The 26,613-nt window shown below is 40.9% G+C and overlaps 2 protein-coding genes across 6 annotated transcripts in view; one reads left to right on the forward strand and one right to left on the reverse strand.

Annotated features, from left to right (window-relative positions):
* UBE2QL1 (ubiquitin conjugating enzyme E2 QL1) overlaps positions 1–2,589 on the forward strand; it is a 17,381-nt gene extending 14,792 nt beyond the window's left edge. Inside the window, exon 2 of the mRNA XM_083822370.1 lies at positions 1,262–2,589. Coding sequence (XP_083678496.1) covers positions 1,262–1,393 — 132 coding nt within the window. The 3' untranslated portion in view covers positions 1,394–2,589. The remainder of the gene's footprint in view (positions 1–1,261) is intronic.
* Positions 2,122–26,549, reverse strand: LOC310893421 (uncharacterized protein). 5 transcript variants are annotated; one of them, XM_083822373.1, is made up of 4 exons: positions 22,690–26,549; positions 20,881–20,918; positions 19,585–19,690; positions 2,122–13,404 (listed from the first exon to the last, which is right to left on the reverse strand). In XM_083822373.1, the coding sequence occupies exons 1-4, from the start codon at positions 22,756–22,758 to the stop codon at positions 13,258–13,260; spliced, it is 360 nt and encodes a 119-aa protein (XP_083678499.1). In that variant the 5' UTR covers positions 22,759–26,549; the 3' UTR covers positions 2,122–13,257. The 5 variants fall into 5 exon arrangements, with proteins under 5 accessions (XP_083678499.1, XP_083678500.1, XP_083678498.1 ...); XM_083822374.1 differs by having other exon boundaries at positions 2,122–14,162; XM_083822372.1 differs by having other exon boundaries at positions 2,122–14,182.
* Between the last annotated feature and the right edge of the window lie 64 nt (positions 26,550–26,613).

Here is a 26,613-nt window from a genome sequence, read left to right on the forward strand (position 1 = left end):
AAAAATAGCTTTGTTACTCTGAAGACAGAGTTTGTTGTTTTCCCTTTTTTATTTTTTTTCTCCACATAGCTAATTATTTTCTCAGGATTAATTGTTGCATGTAATTAAGAATGACAATTTTCATTTTGGATTCCAAATTGGCAGCAAAATATAGGAAGCAAAAAATGCAACCTGATGCATCCCTTTGAGCAAAAGAGTGCAAAATATCAGAAGGTGCTATCGTGGTTCTTAATAATTGTAACATGGTACTATGGTATCTGCTCATCAAATAACGTTTGTGCAGTCTGTCAAAAAGTTACAAAAATTATTGCACTCGTGATTTTATTAAACGTCTGTTCTGTGACAAACCCAATAGGCAGAAGTACTGTAAAGAGTATTAGTGCTGCAGAATGGAATAAATCTGCAGCTGTATTTCTTCCTTGTGTTTTCTGTTACGTGGTAATTGACATGGACCAATGTGCAAACTAAGGTGGGCTATTAATAACTCACTAAATGTCTACGTTGCCAAGCAAGGATTTGAAATTATATGCTGATGTTTGTTTGGAGGTAATATTTAATGGCAAAGTAATAGAGGTGCAGTATGCGTATATTTTTATGTATTGTCGAGCCAGCTTGTCACGATGGGGTAGTAAACAAGTTAGATTTTTCTTATGTAGGTTGGAAGCAAGCATGTTTAGAGGTGCTTTTAGGATGTGCCAGGGCTATTCATTTCTGACAGTTCAGAGGAGAGGAAATAAAATGAAGTGTGCTTGGTGGGAAGGATGTATTTTGTAGTGCCGTTCTCCTCTAGCACTAGGGGAGCCCCTTCCTCTCCTGTGGCTGGGAAGGGCCACAGGGCCCGCATTGCAAAGGGTCCCTGCCTGCTTGGGGCTGCCCCTCTGACCTCACGGGGCTGCATGAGGGTTTGCACGCCGAGCACTGCAAGGCAGACATCCCTGCGTTGGTTTGAGCGGGTGTGAGAAGAGCAGCGAGCCCCAAGGCAGCAGCGGGGTGCTGCTGCATGCAGGGCAGCCTGCCAGCACAGGGGTTCATCGCGAAGAAGCAGCCAGCAGATGTCTGTCTTTTTTTTTTCCCCCCTTTACTCCATTACCATTTTTAATCATCTCTAATAGTATCTTTGTCCGCCTCAGTTCGGGAACAGTGCTTTCTGGTATCTGCAAGCAAATACACGGTGGCTGGAGGTGTTGAAAACTTAAGCTGCGGTTTCCAGCTGCGTATATTCACATGCTTAATGAAGGTTTTCTTTTTTTGTTTGGTGCAGGGCCGTATCTGCAGAAAAGCTGGCAAATCAAAAAAGTCGTTCAGTCGAAAGGAAGCTGAAGCAACATTTAAGAGTTTGGTGAAGACCCATGAAAAGTATGGGTGGGTCACTCCGCCCGTCTCTGATGGCTGATGTTAGCAACCTGCACTTGACAAAAATGCTGAACAAAAGTACTGTGACATCTCCTCAGTGCTGTACACCGCCCATCCTTTTCTACTTCAGCTTCAGTTACATACCATGAATGTCAAGGAGACATCTAAGTTATTTATGAGCAGATGTGTTTACAGAGGGAGAGGAAAAAAAAGATGCTGTTTAGGATTATATTTCAAGACTGGAGAATGGTCGTCATTGAAGTCACTTGAGCGGATGTTGAGATTGCATCATTTGCCCCCATACAGCCCACATTGTCTTCAGCTTCTTTCCATGACAGCAGCACCAAACAGCAGTACTGGAAAGTCTATCCATTACTGCTCAGTTCATTTAAATGTAAATGAAACAGTTAATATTTAATAGGGAAGCAGTGCATTGCAGGTACATGTTTGCTGTGCTGTTTATCTTTGTCTCCTAGCAGGTCAACATAACTTGAAGATTTGTCTTTATGTGGAACTGTGGTCTGCTGTGACTAAATTTAGACCTCATTTGTGCTCTATATATGACCTTTAATTCATAAATGAAACCGGAATTAAAATGATGAAAGGTCCTAGTGTTGACAAATTATTAAGTGGAATCACCCAACTGGTTACAATGTGCTATCTATGCTGATATTGTGATGTGCTGTTCAGAAATAAACCAGTGCAGTTAGCTGAAGGTTAGGTGGTTTTTTTAAACACATCCATGCCAGGGCTTGAAGTGGTTGGTGGTAGCAGAAGCATTATTACCCTGCCAGTACCTTCTGCAGTCGCATGTGGCCCCTCAGTTCTTCAAAACGGCAAAACAAACAAGTGGAAATGGACAAAGCAACCTTAAAAAAATTATCTGCTTAATTTTAAAATGATATGCCAGTAACAGAGTAAAAAATTTTCAAAGCAAATGAAACATGGTTTGTAAGATGATTTGCATGACTGGATTTTTCTTTTTTCTTTTTACTCAATAGACATTGTATGTACTTAGAGCCCAGTATCTGAGAAAACCCACTGATGTATATAAATGTCCTATTATTTAATCATTAAGATTTAAGTTTTCTGGTAAACAAATGGAAAAACTTTCTAAGGGACTCCATAAAAGCTGAAGGTAATGTTTAGAATGGTATAAGGAAAGCATTAAAAAAATGTGGATTCCAAATGGAAAATCGTATTGGACACATGCTGAATAAAATCACCAGTATCGTTTTTGTTGCCTCAAGGATTCCATCATTTTGGCCAACTTTTGTATTCAAAGTAATAGATTTCCTACTGTGAAATCCTATACATATGTCTGTTGTGGCAGTATATTAATTGCAAGCAGGACAGTACCATTTGTAAGAATCTAATTTGGTGGGGGAAAAAGTGTGTGCTTGAAAACACTTTCCATTATATCTCTAAGTCAAGACTACGTCAAAGTGGTTGACCAGTTTCTAGATGTGTGGAGACCGTGCAGACAGGTCAGGGGCTTAGAGTTTGATTTACAACAACACACAACAGAGAAGACCAAAGAGTAACGAAGAAGAAAGGAACGAGAGCACAAATGAAGAAGTAGCAGAGCAGATTTTCACGCAGCAGTGGTGCAAACACTGCTCAGTTTATCTGCTTTGCCCATGTAGCTGATTGTCAGCTAGATGAAGAGAAAAACATTCGGCTTGCAGCGAAATGGCTATTCAGGTCAGAGCCACTCAGTCTTGTGAACATAGCTGGTTTTTCACGCTTTTCCCTCATCTCCTTCATCTGCCTCGTCTTTCGCCTGAGACCATTTCTGATACCCTCCTGGTGTGCCTTATCTCAGTTATAACTGGAAATGCTTTTTACCATAAATGCGCACAGATCTTGCAGTGATTTATCCCACCCTGTTGTATACTCTGAGACAATGCTGCAATTCACTGTGTATATACTTTCCCTCTCAGGCTGTCACTTCTGTGCATCCAGCAGCAGAATGTATCCTTTGAGAGAGGGACAGCATTTCAAATCACATAGTTACTCCTTTTTATGAACACTTTTTGCTATCTTTTAGGAAAGAGAAAACTGGTATGTTTAGTTTGGCATTGAATAATTTGCAATCCCTAGTGGGAGTTCCTGAAAACATGTAGAGGAACATATAGCGCTGGAAAGCATAGGGTTTGTTATTTCCCTTCTGAAAAGCTCTTCCCTTGTCAGCATGGTAAAATGCTCTTAAAAGCAATGTGAAGGTGTGGTAAATCCTGGGGTGGGGGGAGAGGGAATATTTCTTTCTCTGCTGTTTTTCAACCTGTCTCTTTTTTTTTCTGTCAGTGGGTTATTTTAAATCTTCCTGAGAACCATATCTTTAATATTTAATTAAAGGGTTAGCTAAAAGGAAGGTAGTGGGTGGATTGCTACCACTTTCCTCAAACCTACTTATTATGTATCTTCTTAAGTGTGCTTTAAATAGTTATAGCAAACATCATTGCTAAAAATCACAGTTGCTTTCTGGCTGTAGGAGGTTCTCTGTATCACTCAGAGTCTTGGAGCTGTAGGAGAGGCAAATCAAAAAAATCTGGAGCGCTTTGAAGCTGTAGCAGAAGGGGAGCAGAGCACATGTGATAAGCTACAGCAACAAATAGTCCAAGGAAAAAAAGAAGCAAAAGTACACTGCATGAACTAGGTCGGGATGAAGTTCCTGCCACACCAAAAATAAAAACGCTCTTATTGAAGAGACGGCTTATAGCAGGAGCAGCCTGTGCTAGGGGGAAGTGCAGTAAAAAAGGGGACAGCAGGAAGCATTAGAAGCGTTATGCTTCTGACCAAGGAGGAAGGGAGATTGGTGAGAACGTAGTTAATTAAGAGATCTAGAAAGAGGGTTGATCTATTTTAAGAGAAATTAGTACATTGTTATTGTCTAGCTGTATCAGTAGCTTATGCCTCAGTGCTATTGCTGAAGATTGGGTTCTACTTCTGCACCAGACGAGCCTAAAAAAGTCAGTGAGAACATCAGGAAAGGAAAGGTGTGTGAGAGAAAGGAAGGGAGCAAGACCTAAGAGGCCAAAATAGTTTGGCCAGTCTTAGTCTTTCTCAAAGGTCCACAATATCAAAGCGGGAGTGTGAGGGGGAGAAGGGGAAGGGGAGAATTTCTTCTGCTCGCAGTAAGTGTCAATATTCCATCTTTATTCAGTCCAAAAACTTCTCAGGGCTTCTTGTAAACTCAGCAGTCAGCACGGGTCCTCCAGTTCTCATTAGAGCCATGTACTCAGGAATATTATTTTCCATCTGCTGCCCCCAGAACAGATGATTAATTTGAAAGTAGGATCTGTGGAGGTGTGAAGTTGTATTAGGAAGTTGCTTCCTGGCTTTTAGAATATGCCCTTTTGGAGAAGCTTCTATAAGTCTGGAAAAACTACTCAACACTGACATTGAATAAAGAAAGCTTATGGTAAAGGAAGGAAGCTGTCTCTGAATATCTAAACACTGAAGGTTCTCCACAGAGAACAGAGCTGGTGATTTATGAGGGAACACATTGCTGTGACGTTAGAAATTGGCCCTAAAAACGAAAAAAAATCAGCACTCAAAGACCTCTTGAACTTGCCTTATTTTCTCTCCCAGAGGCAAAGCATCTCCTTCATTCCAACATGCACTTCAGTCCCAAGTCCAAAGAAAGCCAATAAGCATGGCCTGTTTATTTAGAGCTGTAACACCATGTCATATAAAAAAGGGTTCAATTCATTCTCCTTCTCCAAAGCAGTAAATAAGATCCTAAAACAGAGCTTCTTGTATAAAAGGCAGGGTTGGGACAAAGCCTTTCTAGCATAACAAATCCACGTGGTATGACTATGTAATATATATGGTTTTAGAAAACTCATTTAGAAAGACATTTGAAGTCACAGTTGCCAAGCAGTGATCGCTCTCACGGCCAGTACCCCGATGCATGTGGACTTTTCATTCCACGGGAACTTGTAATACAGAAGAAACCAATCTTGATGTGCTGGCCATGCAGAGAAAATACTGTGGAACTGGCATTTGGGATTTAAATCTGTTTTTTTCTTTGCCACATTTTACTCGTCTTTCAAGATCATTGACCACTGCCATAGCGTCTTGGTTTGACACTTGCATTAAAGCCAGCATGGTTATTTACGTGACTCCAATGAGGCAGTTGGCTATGAGCACACTTTCCTTGTCCAGCAGGGTTGTGGAGGGTAGCTGCCTTCCAGCTGAATGCCAGGGTATGGAGCTGTGCTGGAGTACTGAGGATTTACTGTTTAGTGATACATGGGCAGGTGTGATGCACGCGTAGGGGTCTGAAAGCTTACCTGTCTTCCATTGGGAAACACTTGCATAGTCAGGGTGAAAGGTTTGTCTCTTTCATGTGGTGGGTGAATGCTGGTGAAGGAGGTTCTCCTCAAAGCGTACAACAAATTACAACAGAATTAAGTAGGCTGACCTGCCAGTACAGTGTAATTTTCCAGTTATCTATCCCCCCATCCCTGACAAGCAGAAACCTATATTAAATGGCTTCTACTGCCCACACCACATTTCAGAAGATGACAGCCAGTAGAGGCCCTGAAGAAAAGCTCCTGGATACGTACCTTCTCCAGCCTTTTCAGCTGGGGGAACAAGCCTCTGAGCCTGTCTAGGCAATGTGCATCCTGCCTCGTATCCATATACTGATCTTGCAAACACTTTACAATCATGCATATATTAGTTGGACTGAGTCAAAGTGCTCAGTGCGTCTCTGACCTGGGTTCAGATTTGCAGAGCAGATGGGTTACTAAATATGCACTGAAGGGTTTTGTGCAAGTTAGTGACACATTTAAAGTTTTTGCTTTGCTCGCTCCGAAGAATAAAGCGGCTGTCAAACTAGGTCTGAGGACAAATAGGTTGAAAGTGAGTCAGCTGCTATTATCAGCACAACTGCACTGGAGAGGTGGTTTCATTTGGAACATGAAAGGCTAGAGGTGAGGTACTGCCACAAGAGCAGCCAGGAGGACATTGCAAGAAGGTATAAAGACTTTTTCCCTCACCGTGTTATTGACTCTTTAATCGTAGCCACTTAAACTTATGTTACTCTACTTTGTAAATTTTACCCACCTCTTTAAATCACTTCCAAATTTCACTAATATGCTAAGGGAACCTTAAAACAAGTCATGTAAATTGACATTTAAAACCTGCCTTTCATTCTAGAAGCATGCAAATGCCATGCTGACACCTGTCAAATTTCACCGACAGCTTCCTCACACTAGCAAGTCTTGGACAAATCAGTGATGACGGTAGTTAACACAAAAATAGAAACTGTAATTTGGATGTTTGAATTGGTCTTTTCCCTGATTGCTTTGTCTTTCAGTTTGATTGACTTCAGAACAGAATGTCAAGATAACAGCAGTGAAACTGCCATAGTGTTATTTGTTTATTTATAACAGTTCTTTTTGTTCATACTGCTAAATAAGGTGGTGATAAATATGCATTGCAGTTGTGTTTCACCAAATGGGAATTCAGAGATAACTCCTCACACTCTGAAAACTTTGCATTTTATACATAGTGTTTGCCACCACACTTAGCATGCATTATCTTATGTTGTCAAATATTCTTGTTTTCTTACTTGCTGACCTCATGTGTTTTAAATTACTTTGGTTTACTAACAGAAATATTTGAAGTGTGTCTCAGGTTCTCTCCACAAGATCAATGAAATGTAACTGAACCAAATCTAATTGTCTGTGTGATTTAGAGGAGTTTTTCACTTGCCATTTGCGTTAAAAAGATTCGTAGACTTTTGCCAGAGGTTCCCCTTCTGAAGTTTCTCAACACAACCAAGACTTTGAATTCAGCACAAAAATCCATACTTTCAGGAATTAGCATGCATCTTGGGAATGAAAGCAGACCAGCCTCAAAAAAAAAAAACTTAGACCAGTTCTTCATTTATATCAGCATGGTTTGGTTCTGAGACTCTGTGATAACAGTACAAACTCAGGTAATGCCTCATATTGGGCACAATTTTTGTTATTAAATATAATTATTACATAAATATAATTTTATAATATACTAACAGAATTTGTAATAATCCCACCAGATTGGGAGGAATGATCAATATTGTAGAAGGCAAGGCTCAGTTCAGAGGGACCTGAACAAGCTGAAGGAGTAGGCCAACAGGAACTTTGTGAAATTTGACAGCAGGAGCTAAGTCTTGTACTTTGAACGGAGCCACCCAATTGATCAGTGCAGGTTGAGGACTCTCTGGCTAGCTCACAGTTCTGCAGGAAAAGACTTGGACAGCAGATTTACAAGGGATCAGTGGTGTGCCTTTGTGTTAATGAAGGTTAATCACACACTGGGCTGCATTGGCAAGAGCATAACCAAATGGTGAAGGGAAGGGATTCTTTTCCTCTGATCATCACTTGTGAGGTGAAATCTGGAGTATTGTGTCCAGTTTTGCCCCCTACTCCTACAACAAGACAATATTTGACAAATTGGAAGGAATCCGGTGGAGGGGCACCAAGATGGTTAGAGGTCTGAAGCGTATGTTGTGTGGGAAGAGGCTGGGAGAGCAAGTTCTGCTCAGCCTGGAAAGAGAAGGCCAAGGGGAGTCTGACCGCAGCCCTCCACTGCCTAGGAGGAGATTGCAGAGAAGATGGAGCCATCTTCTCTGAGATGGAAGAACAGAAGAGCAAGCAGCAGCAGACGCAAGTTGCATCAAGCAAGGTTATAGCTGGATGGAGGGAAGAGCCTCTTCACCACACGAGCAGTTAAGCACCAGAGTAAGTTGCCCAGAAGTAATGGGATCTCCACCCTGGGAGATTTCTGGGAGTCAGCTCGACAATGCCCTGAGTAACCTGACGCAGCTTTAAATTTAGCCCTGCTTAAAGCAGGAGCTTGGACTAGGGATCTCCAAAGGTTCCTTCCAAACAAAATGTTTCTGTGATTCTGTAATACTACTAATATTATTGTTTGCTATTCAGAGGTACTGAATAGCAAATAAATGGCAATAGCAATATTAAATAAATTTTATAATTATATAAAGTAGATAATATTAAATAAATAGCAATATTAAATAGCAAATAAACAAATTTCATGGCCAAAAATATGCCTGTCCTAATATGTGAAGCTCCACCTGGATCCATAAAGCTGCTAACTATGCAACTTCAGTCACTTCCAGGAGGCTGCCTTCATTATTTACAACTCACTGAATTAAATGATTATAATAATGAGAAGTAGCATTTTCCGTCCTGTTATGTTTGAGAAATAATTTGTGTCAACCATAATCAAAACCACAGCTGAGTATAAATGAAAGGAACCTGAAAACTTGCATACAAGCAAATTCAGAAATTAATTACACTGGCACGAATGAAAGGAAAACACCTGGTGATTCGTGAATTACCACATTAACACATGCTTTCTCCTCAAGCTGCAGAAGTACTTCATGCTATGTGGCCCTTTTGATGGTTAGAAGTTTGGAAGGATGGTAAACGGGCAGAAGGTGGCGCATGCAGTATCGTAAAACCAGAAGATGGGCAGCTACTCCCCATGGGGCTGCTCCCCATGCCCTCTCAGTTATCCAGAAGAAAATGAAAGCAGCAGAACTCTTCTACCTTCTTCACAGGGGAGACAAGCCTCCAGCAAGGGCCAGCTGTTCATGGCTCAGTACCAACCAATTTTTAGTGTAAACCACCTCCTCCCAAGTAACCCATGCTCTAACATAATTGTGTGGGTGCAGTTGTATAAGCTCATGCAAACACCTGTTGAAGGTGTCCCTGGATTAAGCCTAATTAGCAGAGCCACACTGAAATTTTTCCATACATACAACAGCTACCAGTCCACTGTTATAAATATTTTCCATATAAATATGTATTTTGAGAGAACTCTCAGTTCTTTTTTTCCCTGAAGCACTTTAAGCCTAACAGGTTTTTCATGCTGTCTCTTTGCCTACAATGCAAGATTGAAAAATATCTCCCTCAGCAGAGAGGATACAAACGAAAGCATGTAAAGCAAACCTGGAGCTTACAGATGGCATATCCTGTGGGAAAATTCTCTAAATTCTGAAAAGCAATTTACGGTAGTGGAGGTTGCCTCACATTGCAAGGATTTCATGATTGCTAAGGTGAGCCATTCTTGAATTACTAGGGCCAAAACCCCTGTTATCAGTCTTGTCCTGGCTTTACCTGCACCCTGTTAAATTTTTGCAGATTGATGTCTGAAGCAAAATATAAAAAATAAAAAAAGGTTTTGCTGGCATTTCTGACAGGGACCTCAACCTGGCATGTGTTATAATACAGCATATCTACTTGTTCTTTACGTCCTCATTCTGCTGCACGACAGATCCCAATCTGCTCGATATACATGGCTCCCCTGTCCAAAGAAGGCCAGTGTGGGAACCTGCATTTGTTTTTCCTTTCCTGCTCCCTGGTGTGCTTTGCATCACCGTTCCTAGACAGGAAAGCCTTCTGTGAAGGCACTTATTTTAACACCAATTCTGAGATAAAGTTTTGTTGTCAAGTACCCCTCCCTCACAAGCACAGTCAGAGCACTTGGAAGAAAACAAAGGGATTGAACAAAGAACTAATGTATTCAAAGTGACTGGCCCTAGAGCACAGCTGTTGACATTGCAACAGTGAGTAGTGTTGTGATTCATCTCATTGATTCTCTACAGGGTGCAAAACGGAATAACACTGAAAGTGCAGTTGGTTTTGACGCTAAGCATCGCACGAGCATTTCTGCTGCTGTCAGTGAGCACAACTGGTGCCCAGCCTCTATAGGGTCTCTTGAAATGAGGTGTGTTGATTTGCTGGCCACCTCTGGCACCAAAAAGACAAAATCTGACTCTTGGTCTGACCTTTTGGCCAGCTTCTCTACAGGTACTCAGTTTTTATTCCCAATATCTTATATATCACAGAACCACAGAATGGTTTGTGTTAGAAAGGACCTTAAAAACCACCCAGTTCCAATGCCCTGCCATGGGCAGGGGCACCTCCTACTAGGCCAGGTTATCCAGGGCCTTGTCCAACGTGGTCTTATATGTCTTATATATAAACCAGGGGAAAGCTGGACCCAAAACTGGACCCAAGACCAAAGCTGAAGCAGACTATTCTGTTATTCTTTCCACTGTAACACCCATAAGGCTTCCAAATCTGAAGCATTACTACATATACAAGTTCTGTAGCACTTGAGCTACGGATGACAGCTTTGTCTCAAAGCCATTTCTGCTCTTCCTTCTGTACTGGCAATACTAAATTCAAAGATTCCTGCCTATCGGAAGTGACCTGAAGAGAGAATGTATTTCTTGACATGAATTTCACTGGCAGGTGATGTGATCAGGTTGCTGCCTAGTCAGTAATTCATACACCAGCTTTCAGAAAGAGACAGCTGGACACTGCCCATACTCATAGAACCACTGAATGGTTTGGGTTGGAAGGGACCTGAAAGACCACCCAGTTCCAACCCCCTGCCATGGGCAGGGACACCTCCCACCAGACCAGGCTGCCCAAAGCCCCATCCAGCCTGGCCTTGAGCACCTCCAGGGATGGGGCATCCACAGCTTCTCTGGGCAACCTGTGCCAGGGCCTCACCACCCTCTGGGTAAAGAATTTCCTCCTAACATCTAATGTAAATCTCACCTCTTAGTTTAAAACCATCCCCCTTGTCCTATCACCATCTGCCCATGTGAAAAACTGCATAATACCCATGGTAAATCCTAATGTAACTAGCAGAATGTGGGTATGTATGCTGAGGGTCCACCATGGTGAAGGTGGTAAAGGAGCTGAAAACCGTGTCCAGAGCAGTACACATGGTAATCATAAATTATTGTAGGTAACCATGTTCCTGGAAGAACTTATGATTTTTTTGGAAGCAAAATGAAACAGAACAAAACAAAAGTTTTTGCAGCCTCCTGAAGGAGAAGCTTCAGTTTATGCTGTTGATTTCTTTTGAACGCTACTTACAGAGAAGAACAAAATTCCTGCAGTAAAGCAAGCCAGACAGGGAAGGATGAGAAGTCAGAGGGGACCTAGAAATTTAGAAGACTACCAGGAAATTCTTATTCATACTCTTTCTCTTAAATCACTTCACATTTCTGAAGCAGCCATTCAGCTGATATACTTTTCCACCTTCCCAGATTTTGGGGTATGCTTGGATAATACCCAAGGGACCGTGTCACGGACACCATCGTGGGCCAGTGTGGACTCCTTTTAAATGCAAAATGGCAAGTTTGGGTAGGACAGAAAGTGCTCACAAATATGTGTAAATTCCCTCAGCTAGCAGTCATCTGTAAGCTTGTATGACTCATTTCTGCTTCGCATAGCTGTACCTGATTTCATATGTTTTGAGGTAAGTTTGTGCAACGTATCAGCTGGAAAGAAAGTGGGAAGCTGCTAATATAGCAAGTAATTGAAGTGTGTGCTTATCTAATGAGCACAAATAAACATTGCTGTTGCCTTTGCATGGTTTAAAGTGACAGCTATCTCTTCGTGAGAGCTGACGCGTGAAACAAAGAGTAGACAGCCCTAACTTACAACATGGTTGTGCCCCCTCTGTCATTGAAATTAATTTCAGGAAATAAATTACCTCTTCAGGACAATTTTTCAAGTCATCTGAGATTTTGTCACGTGGCATGTAACAATAGCTCTCATGTAATAGAGCAATTGAAACAGCATTTTATTTACCAACACTTGCATCCCTTCATCCTCTAATAGTGATGCTGTAGAACAAATGATGAAGCGAAGCTTTAGGTACACTCATTAACTTGTGAAATTAAACAGCTAGCATATTCAGTCAGCTTCAACTGAACAGCACAAAGAACCAAAATAGTTTTTTGTGTTTAATGATTGGCCAGATTTTTCTCTACGCAAGAAAAAACTAGTGGCAAGGTAGGATCTCCCCGTTTCCAACTGAAGAATGTCTCCTTAAGAGTGTCCTTAACTTCTTAGAGGCTAGGTTTATGCTAAAGGAAAACAGTTTTTTTTAAGCAACCTGCTGCCACATTGCTTCCAGCTCCCTGGTTCCCTGACAGACTCAGCCAAACCGAGAAAACCATTGCTCAGTGGATGACAACACTGGCAAAGCTGAGTCAACATCAGTAACATAAGAGGTTGACTCAAGCAGCTAGTCAAAAGGTAATCCCTTGTAGGCATTATTTCAATTAAATTAAATTCTTTCAATCTGGAGGAGAAATGTTGAGGTCTTTCAATATCTCTTTCTTACAAGTGAGGAATGCACTCTCTTGTGAGAAAATACAAGGTCTTACCTTCTTGACCTCAGCAATAGGAAACTGTTTTTTTATTTCACTGCTCTCTGACCAGAGGACCTCTTTGCCTAAGGGCTACATGTTGAAAAGATCGATTTATTCTTCCCAAATCAATCCTCTGCTGCTGCCTAATGGATAAACCTACCAGATTCCTTGTGGTGAGGTGGTGCAGCGAGTGGAAATGGAGGGAGGAAGGGAGGACAGGACAAGGGGAGAAAAAAGGAAAGCAAAGTTAACACCGGGCAACCAGCAAAGGTGTTATGTTCTAGACTGATCTAGCCAAAGGGAGTAAAATCAGGAGACTAGGTGGCAAGAAAATGCACTCAGCTGAGACAGACAAGCACTTTCACGTCCCTCCTTCTGTACGCTCATTGTTTTCCACTTTCTATCAGTAAGGCAAAAATCCAACACAGTGACTCATCTCAGCTTGTAGGAAAAACCCCACCCTCCCTTCATACCTCTGTCTCGTCCTTCCTAAGCAACATAACGCTTTGAATAGGAACAGAGAAATTACTCCAGAGAAAGCTTCACCTTGTCTTCCATTTTTGAGGTCAAAAGTAATTAAAAAATAAACAAATCCATTTTATCAGTACTGAGCAAAAACATGTTTTTTACTTAAATTAAAATAACCTTTTACTTAGTGTTGAGGGATCCAGATACTTCAGAAAGTGGAAAGCAGCAAGAGTTAACTACGGGCTGCCACAGGACCCGCGTATCGTCAGTAGGATACAGCGGCTTCCCCGGATTGCTCCGAGCACAGCTGGTGCTCCGTGAAGGCTGGCAGAAAGGTCTTGCAGTGCCTCGGAGCTGTGCACACCCTCAGAAGGCAGGGACAACTGGAAAGGGTGAGATAACACATTTTGCAGTGAGCTCTGATTTTGTTGTGCTTACTGCACCTGATCCCAATGGAAATTTTGTCCCGCTTAAAGCCGATCCCAAAGGAATCTTAGCGTTCATGCTGTGCTACATGTGAGGCATCTTTAGCTAGTCAGTAACTTTATTGCTAGGATTTTCAGACTTCGAACATGCTGTACAAACAGACTGGAAGATACAATGCTTTTCTGAAAAAATGCCTGACAACATTCAGATAACGTATCTCATAATCTTTTAATATTACCTGCAAATTCCATCCTGCGTTCATGATGTGCAATAAAAACAACTGCTTTATTTTATGCTAGGCAAGATGTGAAACAGGCATCTGTTTTGTATTTTTGATATAACAGAAATGTTGAGATCAGTACAAATGAGTTGTGTGGCTGGATGAGACAGTCATTTAAGTCTGTATCATCGTGGCTTAGAGGAGAGCATAAGACTCATCCTGGGGGTCAGAAAGATTCAGGCTGGAGCAGGTTTATATCCTTCAACCCCTTACTCCAAGAAAGGCCAGCTTTGAGACTAAATCAGGTTGCTCAGGGCATTGTCCAGGTGAGTCCGGAATATCTCAGAAGGTGGACATCCCCCACCTCTCTGGATAGCCTCTTCCAGTGCTTGGTCACCCGGCAGGAGATCAGCCTTTTCCCCCCATCCGGTCAGCGCAGACCATGGCTGCTGGCTCTCCTCTTCCATCACTGAGCACCTCCGAGAGGAGCCCGCACTTGGGAGAAGTGAGTAAAACTTGTTGTAAAAGAGAGAAAATAATTGTTATGGTTTGCCAAGTTGTGTCTCAGTGTGTTGGTATTTTAATTTGACTTGAATTATCCACAAGCAGAGGTCTACCGTGATCTGTGTATGGCAGTATAGCAGTGACCGTATTTCATTACCAAGACGGTATTATCCACTTAACATTCTGAGGTGTTTGAAGAGTTTTCTATTTTCCCTCCAGTGCTCTTTCCTTTGTATTGAATATGAAGGGCCATTCGAGACAGTATCATCCATTTCCTTACCTTTCATTACATCCTTCTTCATTAGACTTCCTTGTAATATTTTCAAGTTTTAACTAAAACAAATACCTCTGCAGATTTTGCTAATTCACTGTTCACAAACTTTTTTTTTTTTCAAATTTCCAAGTACTTAATGTTATACAAGTCAACTGTTGAAGCTTAATGTTTTTAAATATTTTGACATTTCTCATATTTTACTATCCTGAAAATTGATTTCTCAGTCCTCATCTATTTCCTGTCTCATGGCCAGATTTGTAGCTCTAACAAGATTCTGCATTTTTATAGCTGCTAAGAAAGGATTTCCTCAAAGGTTTTTGAGTGATTAACTACATTATATTCTCCTTTGTCCTTTTTTCTTTTTTTTATGTCAAATGACCAACTAAAACTCTGTCAGTTACATGTACAAGGCTTACTAGCTCCTAAATCTCTGGATCACTCAGATTTTTTTTTTTTTAAATCTGAAAACAAAACCAAAACAGAACAAAACAGATGCTCAGCATTTTGGTTACCTTTAACCCCTGGCACATAACTAGATTTCAGTAAGAAATTAAAATATCTATTTTTGTAGGTAATATATATTACTTTATAAGTTGTGTAATACATGCAGAATGCAACATATGTAAATGTGTATAGATAAGTAGTTTACGTTATACAATATATGTAATATAAATATAGTAAATGAGTGTAGTATTTTATATAACCTATGAATACTTGTCTTAACATGTCTATGTAATATGTTATGAGTTATGTCACAATATGAATATGAAATACAATTTATAAAAAAATACTAATTAATACTAAAAAACACTAACTAGTACTAATATATCAAAGTAAAATTCTAAAGTATTAAAGTATAAATGAATCAGTCAGTTAACATATATTTAATCAATAGCATGAAATGCTTATATACTCTTATAAAATATATTACATATAGAGTATGCATTAATGTTATTTTTTGGATATATTTATGACATTTTATATGCTACATCATGTTTTAATTTGCAGCTTACAGGCTCTTGAACACTCACCAGTGGGACCTTTATGGAAGAGGCTACTCTTTAGTGTGTCGTTTTGCTTTTGTACCTGCCGTTCTGTTCATCACATTGCTCTGCTGCTTCCTGTCCTTGTAAGACACCCTCATTACTCACAAGCCCAGAACTGGCTTGTCTTCAACATTGTCTGCAGACAAAGTTGCCATTAAGAAATCATGTAGCTTGCTAGCAATACCCTTAATTGCTCCTTTAAGCACTCAAGGGATCAGCTCTTCTGTGGACACATTTCCCTCAGGAGCTGGAATATAACCAGTAAGTGCATCAATGCTTAAATGTATTGCGCGCTCCTTGAAAGCCATTGTTTTAACGTTATGCAGGCACACGGTGCCTCAGGTGCATCTTTTCCTTTCAGCATTGCATATTTGATCTTCAAAACCCTCTAACACTCCGCTCATCCAAAGCCAGCTGCCATTTCTGCATTTGCTTATTATTCCTTTATGTCGCAGGATTTCTGTTCTCCTCAGAAAGCTTCCCCAGCTTTCCAGGTTCCTCCCACCTCCCACCCAGCCAACTTCATTTCCTCGCTAGGAAGCAGCAAGCAGTTTGCGAGTGGACGCATCCACGTGAGAATGAGCGGATGGCATTTAAGAGGATATTCATGGTCAGACCTCTAGGCAAAGAAAACCCTGCAGGGACACCTGCTGGAGGAGGTGGTTTTCATTTGACGTATGAAATGGTTCTGAGAAAGCATTTCTTCTGCTCCTGTCAGTCCCAAACCCTTCTTCTCCAATGCCTTGGGCCTGTCCTACGTCCGTAAGTGGTGCTGGGAGCCAGTGTGTTTGAAGCTTGTTGAACAAGGTCACCTCCTCTGAAGAACGTTTATGTAACAAGAACTTGCAGTGCTGTCGTCATGGGCTGCGTATGCTTTGGTTTCTTTTGACAGGTTGTTTCTGGGCCATCTCTTACATGTTCTGTATGTAAGGGCAATTTGTCACTGCTGGCATTCATCTTCCACACATAAGGAACTGAGCAGCTCTAGAGCTAGAGCCAATCTTTCTATCTTTGACTTTCAAGCTCTGGAGGCAAATATAATGGCTTTCCAGTAATCACGATGCATTTGTTAAAATCCTGTCTGCAGTCCTTGCATAGAAACAATAGTCGACAGCTTTGCTTGGTGCTACCAGTCATAAATTTAAGTGTCCTTACCAGCTCTTTGAGACTTTTGACTTCTTTTTATGATCAGCATCTGCTATTCATTTTTGCACAGTAAAGCCCTTCCACTGGATGTTTTAGCAGTTAGCCTAACAGAGAGGTATCATTCACATAAGTCTCTGCACATTCTCTCTGTAAATCAATGGTAATTTGTTGGCAATCACTCATTTCAAACTGAGATCTCCCTGTTCTCCCATGTACCATCTTTTTTTTTTTTTTCCTTGTCTTAAACAAACATGGCATAGTTCAGGAAAATGCAGTATTTCAGTGCAGCTGTGTAAATGGCGAGCTGACTTGATGTTTTGCTGAACATCTTCCCTTCAGGAGTGGGCAGGCAGTTGCCCAGAGAGGTGGTGGAGTCTCCATCTTGAGGCATTCCCAATACCCACCTGGGCCTTCAGCAACCTGCTTGAGCCTGAAAGCTGGCCCTTCTTGGTGCAGGGGCCGCACTACCTGACCTCCAGCAGTGCCTGCCAACCCAACTTGTTCTGTTATTTCCATGTTTCTGTGTCCTTTGTTTGGTGGACAGAGTCAATTTGAAATATAGCTTAGTTTACCTCAGAATATTGCCTGGAAATCAGCCTAGAGACAGAAAATTATGTCAGCTGAAAAGCTGACATAATAAGACAGTTGATGTACTGCAAAGAATATTGGAAAATACCCTGATTTGTTATATTTACCTTTTCAGACCAAATCTGACTTGCCACGCTTTTCTATGAACTTGGGGAAAGGATCATACTGAGTTCTGCTCTCCTTTCAGTATGGTACACAGAGGTCAGTGGGGCTACTCTGTTATCACCGTGCTGTACCAAGACACACCGTAATACAAAATCGTAATGTTCTATCCTGTGCTCAAACTTCTCAGAAAGCCCCCCAAATTATTTCCCACCATGAATCTTACATTACCCCTATTATTTCTTCTCAGAGAGAACAGCACAGTCTCTGTAATTGCATGATCGGAGATTTCAGATTATTTTAATGGTGCGAAGCTTTTATGTAACATCAATTCTTAATAAAGCATGTCACTTCCATGACCTGTTGCAATTTGTCACGGGAAGCATTAAAGAGCTAGTTAATATCTGAGGGTTTTGAGTGGGTTATTTTCTGAGTTTTCCTGAACATTGGATGTGGATGCAAATCCATAAGAAACAGATAAATTGTGTGTCAATGGTGATGACACTTTTTGTTATTTGACACACTTTTCTAGACTTTTCTGTAGCTCACTTTTTTTTTTTTTTCAGTGCAAGGCATAGCAGTACTGCTTGAAAAGGTTTTGCTAAAAACAAAACAACACAACATTTTTTTGAAAGAAAACCCAGATTAGCTACTTTGCTTCTGATATTATCCAGCTGCTGAAGTCCCACCCACAGGAAAGTAAAGTTCAGTTGCCTTAATATTGTTTCTGACTGCCTGCAAGATGTTCTAGAGCATCAGAAACATCTCCACCGTGCTGGGTGACATCACGTGGGACCTACATGAGACTCAGCAGCACACGTATGTTACTTTTCTCCACAATTTGTTTTTGAGATGGTCTCACAAGCCACCTAGAACAAAGAAAACATGCTTGCTATCAGTGCCCTCCCAACGGTATTCCTTCTCTAGAGAGGAATTTCCCAGCCTCCTTGAAACACGCTGTAGTCCAGCCAGGATTAGTGCCTCTCAGCCTGGCATTCCCTTAGTGCCTAGACTTCCTTTCCAAAATGAAATAACTGAGAAACTGCAACTCCTGTGCCCCCTGATTTTACCACACGTCAATCCTCAATGTCTTAAATCCTCTCTGATCAAAAAAGCCCAGGCCCAGCACTGGTGTGGTGTGTGTCTGGGTGGATGACCACTTCTTGGCCAAAGTCAAAGGGAGCTGGGCTTTCCTGTACTGTTTAGTAACCAGATAATTCTGCGCCGATATCAGTTTTTTGCAGGAAATGAAAATGTCCTACAATTGCTCAGATCTACTCTTTCTATCTGAGACTCGTAGTCATTACATACAGCTCATATTCTGCCTCTAGAGACACCATAACATTTACGGCTGAGCATATGACTTAATAAAACCAGGAACAATTCAGATCTGTAGATACCTCTCGTTGTTTATGTACTGCAGCCCCTTCAGCTAGGAATGCAGCATGTTGAAACTCGGGACACAATTCCCCAGCCCTGTACCTTTTGCAGTGCTATTGTAACAACACTACGGCAAGGCGATACAAAAAGCCAGGGTGGAGGCTGGCTTCTAGCACAGCAATCTAACAATTTCATCTAGTTTCAACTCAGTCATCTTTTATACTCTGATTTGTGAAATAGTTGAACTAACAATAAAACTATTCCTTCTGCAGTTTTGCAGATCCCACTGAATTGACTTGAATGGCAGTAAATGAAAAGGATTAGCAATACCGAACTATTGTACATCGTCAGTAGGGAACCTGATGACTCTGCTGTTAAACCACTGCCCTCAGGATTGTCATAAGTTCACCTTTCCCTAATCTCAAAATGCGATATTAATTCTGAATTGTCAGAGGCTATTTAAAGGTAGTACTGAGCAGAAGAGACCCAGATATCTGTGATTGCGTGCATTACTAAAGACCTCCACACCAGGAGCAATTGTAGAACACAAAGAGACCAAGGTTTGAATCACGCCTTACAGGTTAGCTGGTGCAATCCCCTGCTCAAAGTAGAGCTAGCCTCCAGGCTACAGCAGCTTGCCCAGGACTTCAGAAAGCCAAATTTTGAATATCTCCAGGATGAAGATCCACCTGCTCCCTGGGCAGCCTGCCTCTGTACTCAAATCCTCTTGTGGGGAAGATTAATTTCATTCTGTCCAGCTGGAGTCTTCCTTGCTGCATCTTGTGTCCTTTGCTGTATGTCCTGTCACTTTGCACTGAGAAGTGGCTTTTTCTTTTCTGTAACAGTTATTTACTGGAAGACAGCAACTAGATCTTACCTGCCATTTCTTCTTCAGGCTGAACAAACACGTTTCTCCTAGCCTCTCCTCACAGGGCATGGGCTCCAGCCTCCTAACTGTTTTGGTAGGTCTCTCCACCGGTGGACTTTTAAGCAGAAAAAAGAATCATAAAGAGAGTGGAAACTTTTTCTGTTTACTAACATGAATGTAAAAGAATGCATGCACATAAAGAAGAAATATATTAAAAACGAGATTCAAATTAGCAAGGGAATTACAGAATAACAGGAAACCATTTTGTGCACAGTTTGTGCTTACCTCGTTGAATGCCTAAAGAAAACAGTGATATTCAAGGGAAAGGTTTCAGTAGATGATTTCAAGCTGGATTATGGCTTCTTTTGAATCAGTCCTCTCTAAAGAGTATCAGTAATTAATGTATCTAAAAAGGTGAACTAGCCCTGTAGAAAGATTGCTCATGCACATAACACTGATGAAAAGGTGTCAGGGACCAAGGATAGAGCAGGATAAGGAATAATGCAATAAGTTAGACCTAATGACATAAATTAGAGGTCTTCAGATTAGACAAGCCTGATAAGTATCATCTAAGGATACCTAGAGAAGTGGCTCTCACTGTCTCAGAGCTCTTAGCGGTCTGAGAAACTGAGCTCACAGGAGATTAGAAAAGGGCAGATGTTTTTGAGAAACTGAAAGAGAGGAGACAGGAAATAATGGAAAAATCAGCTTAACTTCAAGGCTGTCATTCTGGCACCTTCCACAAGCTCTAAATTACTTTTACTGTAACAACAAAAAATATAAATCCAAATAACCTAAGCTGATTCTGCAGCAATTTCACACACACACCAAGAAAATTTATTACTAAGGTGTAAAAGAACACGTTTTTAATGTGTTTGTAATGGCCTCTTCAACTCACAGCTGAGTGCACTTATACCTCTACACTTAAAAAAAAAACAACAAACCAAACCAAGAAAACAACCTCAGATTCAAAGCTAGGAAATTGTAGGATGTAGAAATACATAATAAAATAAGTTTACTATAAACTCAATAAGGTCTGTGCCTACGCAAATGACAGATGTAAAAACAGGAAACAGATCAACTGCGACTGCAAAACATGAGGTGATATTAAGATGTCTGTGGCACAAGAAAAATAGCAATGTTCATCCCATTTGGAAAGTGAGGGGTGTCTTTCACTTCTTTGTAAATTGCCATAAAAGAAGGTGTCAGCTCATTGTTTCTGTGGACTCATGCTTAATACCCTATAAGCACTAAGAAGGGGCATTACAGAAGATGGAGGGAGCTTTCCTCAGAAAAGATACGTACCTGACTATGGGCCTGTAACACCCAGCTCCACCTGTTACCTGTGGGAGAAGGTAAAAGCTCTAAGAAATATGAACTCCTCTTTCTCTGCAGTTTGGAGAGCATTTTCACCACCATGGCAGGTAACCTACTGCAAACAGCGAGACCTGATCGTGTGGTAAGGGCCTTACACCAAGTAGCGCACGTCCTCTGCTACCCTGGCTATCTAGAGGCCTCTCAGCAACGCGCCAAGCCTATGGAAACACGTTATCTTCCACCCATCCTGCTATCATAATTATCCCTTTTGTTAATTGTTTTCTAGGAGGCTGAAGAAGTTAATTGGATTCTATTTCTCTGATGAAAAAACATCATCTAAAACCCTGACTTGGATGTCAAACTAAGGCAGACACACACACACACACAGACAGACAGATCCAGGACGGACCTCAGGCAAGGGGATGAGCAGCAGTTTGCATCGCTGTTTCATTAGCACTTGAGACTGTCCGCAGGAGCAGATCCATTATACATCAACCCGGACAGTAAGACTCAAGGCTCTCAAACACCCCTTGCTTGTAGGGGAAGTGGACGAAGCTGGGAGCTTCTGCCTGTTCCTTTTTTTAAAAATGGTGCAGTCGTGACCTTTAGCTCCACTCTGCACTGCAGGCAGAAGCTGAGGAACACGTTTTCTGCCTCCACAGCCCGTATTTCTTGGAAATTTTACTGGTCCACTGAGAGATCATGAGGCATTCCCACAAGTTTTTCTGCATTAAGAAGTACATATTTTAAATTGGGAAAAAAAGGTATGTAACTTTGCATTAAAAATGATCCATGCAATTAATATGATAATTTAAAAAATCATCCTTCTAAATAACTGACATTATTTATCATCACGAATATGCCACCACATAAAAAGCTCTTAACCTATGATTACTGAAAAAATCTTTTTTTTTTTTCTTCATATTTCAGAGAACTTTGCACAAAGCTAGTCTTATTTTCTCCTTGTTTACTAAATTGGAACATTTCACACATCTACAAGGATTTTTTTCTGTCATCGAGAGAAAAGCAATTTGAAAAATTAGAATATGAAAATGAAGTTATAAGGCATGGAAAACCACCGAGAAAATTCTAGAATAAACACAGCAGCATAAATGTCATGAAAATACAGAGACACGAAGTAGCCAGGGGGTTGAGGGTAGTGATCCTTTCCCTCTGCTGATAGCTTGTGAGCCTGTACCTGCAGTACAGCCCATTACAATACAGCCCAATAGGTCCCCATTAGAAAAATTACCAACATTACTGGAGAAGCCAACTAGTAAAGACCCACCAAGAGCATTAGGAGGCTAGTCTATGATGAACAAGGAGAGGAGAGAGCTGGGTTTGTGTAAGCCTAGAGAAAAGGCTTCCCCCCTTAACCAAGGGTTCATAACAATCCATTTTATCAGGAATTTCCTGTCATCCTTACCACCATTCCCTGGAGTTTACCAGTCAGCCTGTTCTCACTGTTACTGGGCACTGAAGGTGTTAGTGCTATGAGTGTTGCATCAACAGCAAGCTGAAGGTTTAACAGATACACTCACCAATACAGGGTGAACAACTGAAGGTACCTGATTTTTTGTAGTAAAAAGCATTGTATATGGGCAAAGCATAATCAACTGCACATTTGAGTACTTTGTATTTCTTCAGGGAATGCTAGAGCCTCAATTCTACACCCCAAAAACTAGATGTAAGCATTAGAGACCCCATGTTGGAATTGGGATAATCAGTTTCTCTGTAGTAAACTGAACACTTAAAAGTCACCAAAAACAAAAACAAAAACAAAAACAAAACACTTACCCAGTTCATCTCTCTGCTTGTTTTTAAGTGCCTGGCTTCATTCTTCCACAAGGTCTTTAACAGTTCCATCTGCTGACTTTTTATTTTAGCATTTTCTTGCAGTTACAGAGGATGCTGTTTGGAAGGGACCTCTGGAGGTTTCTAGCCCAACCCCGTGTTCAGAACGGGACTGTAATAAACACTCAATCACGTCAGCTGTGACTTTGGCTGACTCTTGAAAACCTCTGAGCATGGAGATTCTATTTAAATGTCATTATCTCAAGAAACAATACATTGTAGAGTTGTCTAAACCTTTTTTTTTTTTTTTTTGTCAGATATGTTGACTTCTGTACATTTATTGTAGCCCTGGAAGCCAAAAAGAAATCTGATGTTTGAGTAATGACTGCAGATGAGGCATTATGAATGCTAGATACATACAGAGTTTTGTGCTGCTGCTCTGTTTGGAAGGAGGCCAAACAGCAGATGATAGAATAAATATAAATGAAAGTGCATCTCTTTCAGTAAGTGACAACAAATTGCTCTGGGTTGCTCGTTTAAAGAAAAAAAAGCAGCATTAAAGGCAAAAGTGTATGTAGCCAACAGCCTGCTTAAATGTAACTGAATAGAAATACCAGGTGCAGAAGTAAGAAAACTTAATTTACATTCAAAACAAGGAGCCATACTGCGAGTAGTAGACAAGACTATAGTTGAAGTACAATCCTCAGGTTTGCTGCCGTGGCTGTCCCGTCTGTCTTCCAGAACAGGGGTTTTGTTTGCACTCTCTCGTGGTGCCTGAACGCTTTCCCAGCCGCTCTCACTACCTGTCAGTGTTCAGGTTACAGTGCTTGCTTCAGGGGAAGGGGAGGGAAAAAAATACGTGCAGTGCTGTGATTGCATCAAGCAGACTTTATCAGGATGCTCAGTGGCAGTATCGAAACGGCCACGCTGCCCGCGCTGCTCTGCTGGAGCTTGTTTACAAGACTTGTCCTGCAGAGACACCACGGCACAACCACGTGCTGACCTCGGCTCTGCCAGCAATGCAGAGTTGTGAGCACACGACTGCTTGCTTTCTCCAGGCCGGAGTTTTCCCACTGGGAGAAAGCAGCACGCTGATTGCCCTTTGCTGCGGCCCGGGATAGGGATTGTCACGGGAGCTGAATCAGTTTCTTTTACTGGTAACACTTTACTTTGCAAAGTCCCACTGACTTCTAATAGGCTTCAGATGTTTAAGGAAAAAAAATAATCATCCTGGTGCCAAGAGATTACGGTATATTAATTCGGAGGCAAACCGAACTGTCAGAATTCTAACTTCCAGAGAAGCAACTAACATTTGGTAAACACTGAAGACAAGGCTACAAAACAGTATCCACTTGGTGTTTCCCCTCCTTTTCTTTCTAATTTTCTCATGCAATGGATGATTTTCTAACAGCGCCATCAACTTCTCCTGAGGGCATCTCTGAGCAGAACCTAATCAGAATATTCTTTCAGATGCAAGAAACTTTTTATTTCCCCTCTATCACATTTAAAACACCCTGCCACCAGTGCAAGCATCTACAGTCCCCGTGTTTCTAAAAAATGGCAAACTGGAGAAAACAATCAAGACATTTAATAGGGACTGTCTACAAGGATGGACTCAATTCATGAACTGCAAACCTAGTCATTTTGAAGACTTCTACATTCTCAGACTTAACAAGATTACTGCATCACCTCTCTTCCTTTTAGACTGTTCAATTACCCGCAGCAACCAATGCTCAAAACCACCCAAGTAGAGGTTCAGCCATCTGACCATTAGAATCACCGAAGCACATAACCTCACAGAGAAAGACAAATACACAGCTTTTCATTGGATTTCCAGCCTGGGAAGTCAGGACAGTGTTTTCAGCCACTGCCTGGAGTCTTGGGCTTCTTTCTGGCAGTCAAGGCAAGAGTAACTAACTAGGACAGAGCAACCACAATAAGCAAACCAGCACTATTTAAACAAACAACAAAAACGTCTGTGCAGCGTTGTTGTTGTTTTTTGGAGGGGGTGGTGTTGTTTCTGAAATACAGAGTAAAACTGTTGATCAGGGCAAGAAAAGTAGACTCCCCGTTTCTTGGCTCAAATCTCCCATTACATTTGACAGGAAAAAAAAATAAAAAAATAAAAAAATTTGTAGATATTGCAGGAAAAGGGGACTACTCAAAGAATTTAAAATGGTCTAGATGTGGGCTCTTCATCTATTCAGTTATACCTGATTTAAATAAGTTAATGATCTAAGACTGCACTTTCCTTTAGCTCCCAGACATAAAATTTCTATTCTCATTTTGGTCTGACAGTGGCAAGCTGTCAGAAAAAAAAAAAAAGCCATCAAGACTGTTCTTTTTTTATACAGATAGCTTTTTGCCAATTGTTGCAATCAGCTGTATCAACAAGTATTCTCATCAACTGAACCTGCCGTAGAATGGAAACCTTTGCAGAGACAGATTGAAACAAAACTTAATTTACTGCTCAAAGGGACCAACAGATGCAGTTCTGATTTTTTTACATAATTTTTGACCTTCTGATAATCTGTGGACATCATTAGACCATAAAAATAATGGATGTGTTATAATTAGTCCTTAGGGCTGAGTACTGCAGACTGTATGACGGTGATCTTCCAACTCTTCCTCCATTTCAAATACCCAATATGTAAAAATAAATGCAAACATATGAAAACCAACGCTAATTTCACGCTTTAAGTTGGATGCTGCTGTATCAGCAGGATTTATTTTCTTATATATCGTTAGAACTAAAAATTATACTTTATACATACTTTCTTTCAAAAGAAAATTCCGCTATGCAGGACCTGTCAAAAAAGCTACCCATCCAACTGCAGCTCTCAGTTCAAGGAATGAATTCAAACCTTGGTTGTGGATACGTACAATAGAGCATTTAGCTCTAACAAGCAAAATACGAGGGTAAGAACGTTTTTATTAACCTATTTTGTGAACTCTCAAGAGGAAAATGAGTCCTGTCAATGCTTTTTCACTGCATGAAACTTAGCATCTTACCAGAGGACATGTCACCATTTCAGTTTTACACCTCTCCCTCAAGGATACACCCTGTGATGAAGTAGTTCAAGGGCAGGCATCAGAAAGTCTGTTGTAGCAAGGTACAGCAAATGGATCCAAGCCACGTTAGGACTTCATCGGGAAAAGCAAACATTGTAAATTTAGTTTGACAAGCAGCACAAATATTTGCATCACGTGGTTCTACTGGAGGACAATAACTTGTACCACCAGTCACTTTCCTTTCAGGTCAACTTGATAAAAGTAGAAAGAAACTAAGCCACAAAGGGTGGAATGTAAATTATAAACTTTGAGGACAGCCAAGTAATTTTTTTAGTCAGCTTATGTAAATCACCCTTTTGGCCACAAATAACCTCTTTTAAACATTTACTCTATGACAATATACATACCACTTTTTTTTTTAAAAAAGTATTATTTTAGCTATAAACAAGTATCTTGCAGAAATTAGAGACAAATCCCACTTGATGAAATGACTGAGAAACAGAGGACTACTGTAGTCGTGAGGCACAGTCACAGACTCTTTCAGGCACAATTTCAAGACATGAGTCTGAAGCACGTTCAGCGCACCTGAAGATCTGGTTAAGGACACTATCTCCCTCACAAAGAACTTGCCACTCTGAAGAAAAATACCAGACACCACTCCCTCACAAAATGCATTCTGCATTTTTTTTGCCAGGATGCTGCGCATTATTTTATTTTGAATAAATAAAGTGGGTTTTCAGTTAGGTATCCTATATGTTTGTGTAGTTGTATGCATACTTGCGATGATTCCCTGATCCAGTTAAAAAAAAAAAAAGCATGTAAATAGTACTCAGGGTGGGTGGTTGGTGGGGTAAACACTCTTAAAGAAAAAAAATGTTATTTCTAGAATTTTTATGCTTTGAATGAAACACCGTG

The sequence above is a fragment of the Anser anser genome, assembly GCF_964211835.1.
Source record: "Anser anser genome assembly, chromosome: 2".
NCBI lineage: Eukaryota > Metazoa > Chordata > Aves > Anseriformes > Anatidae > Anser > Anser anser.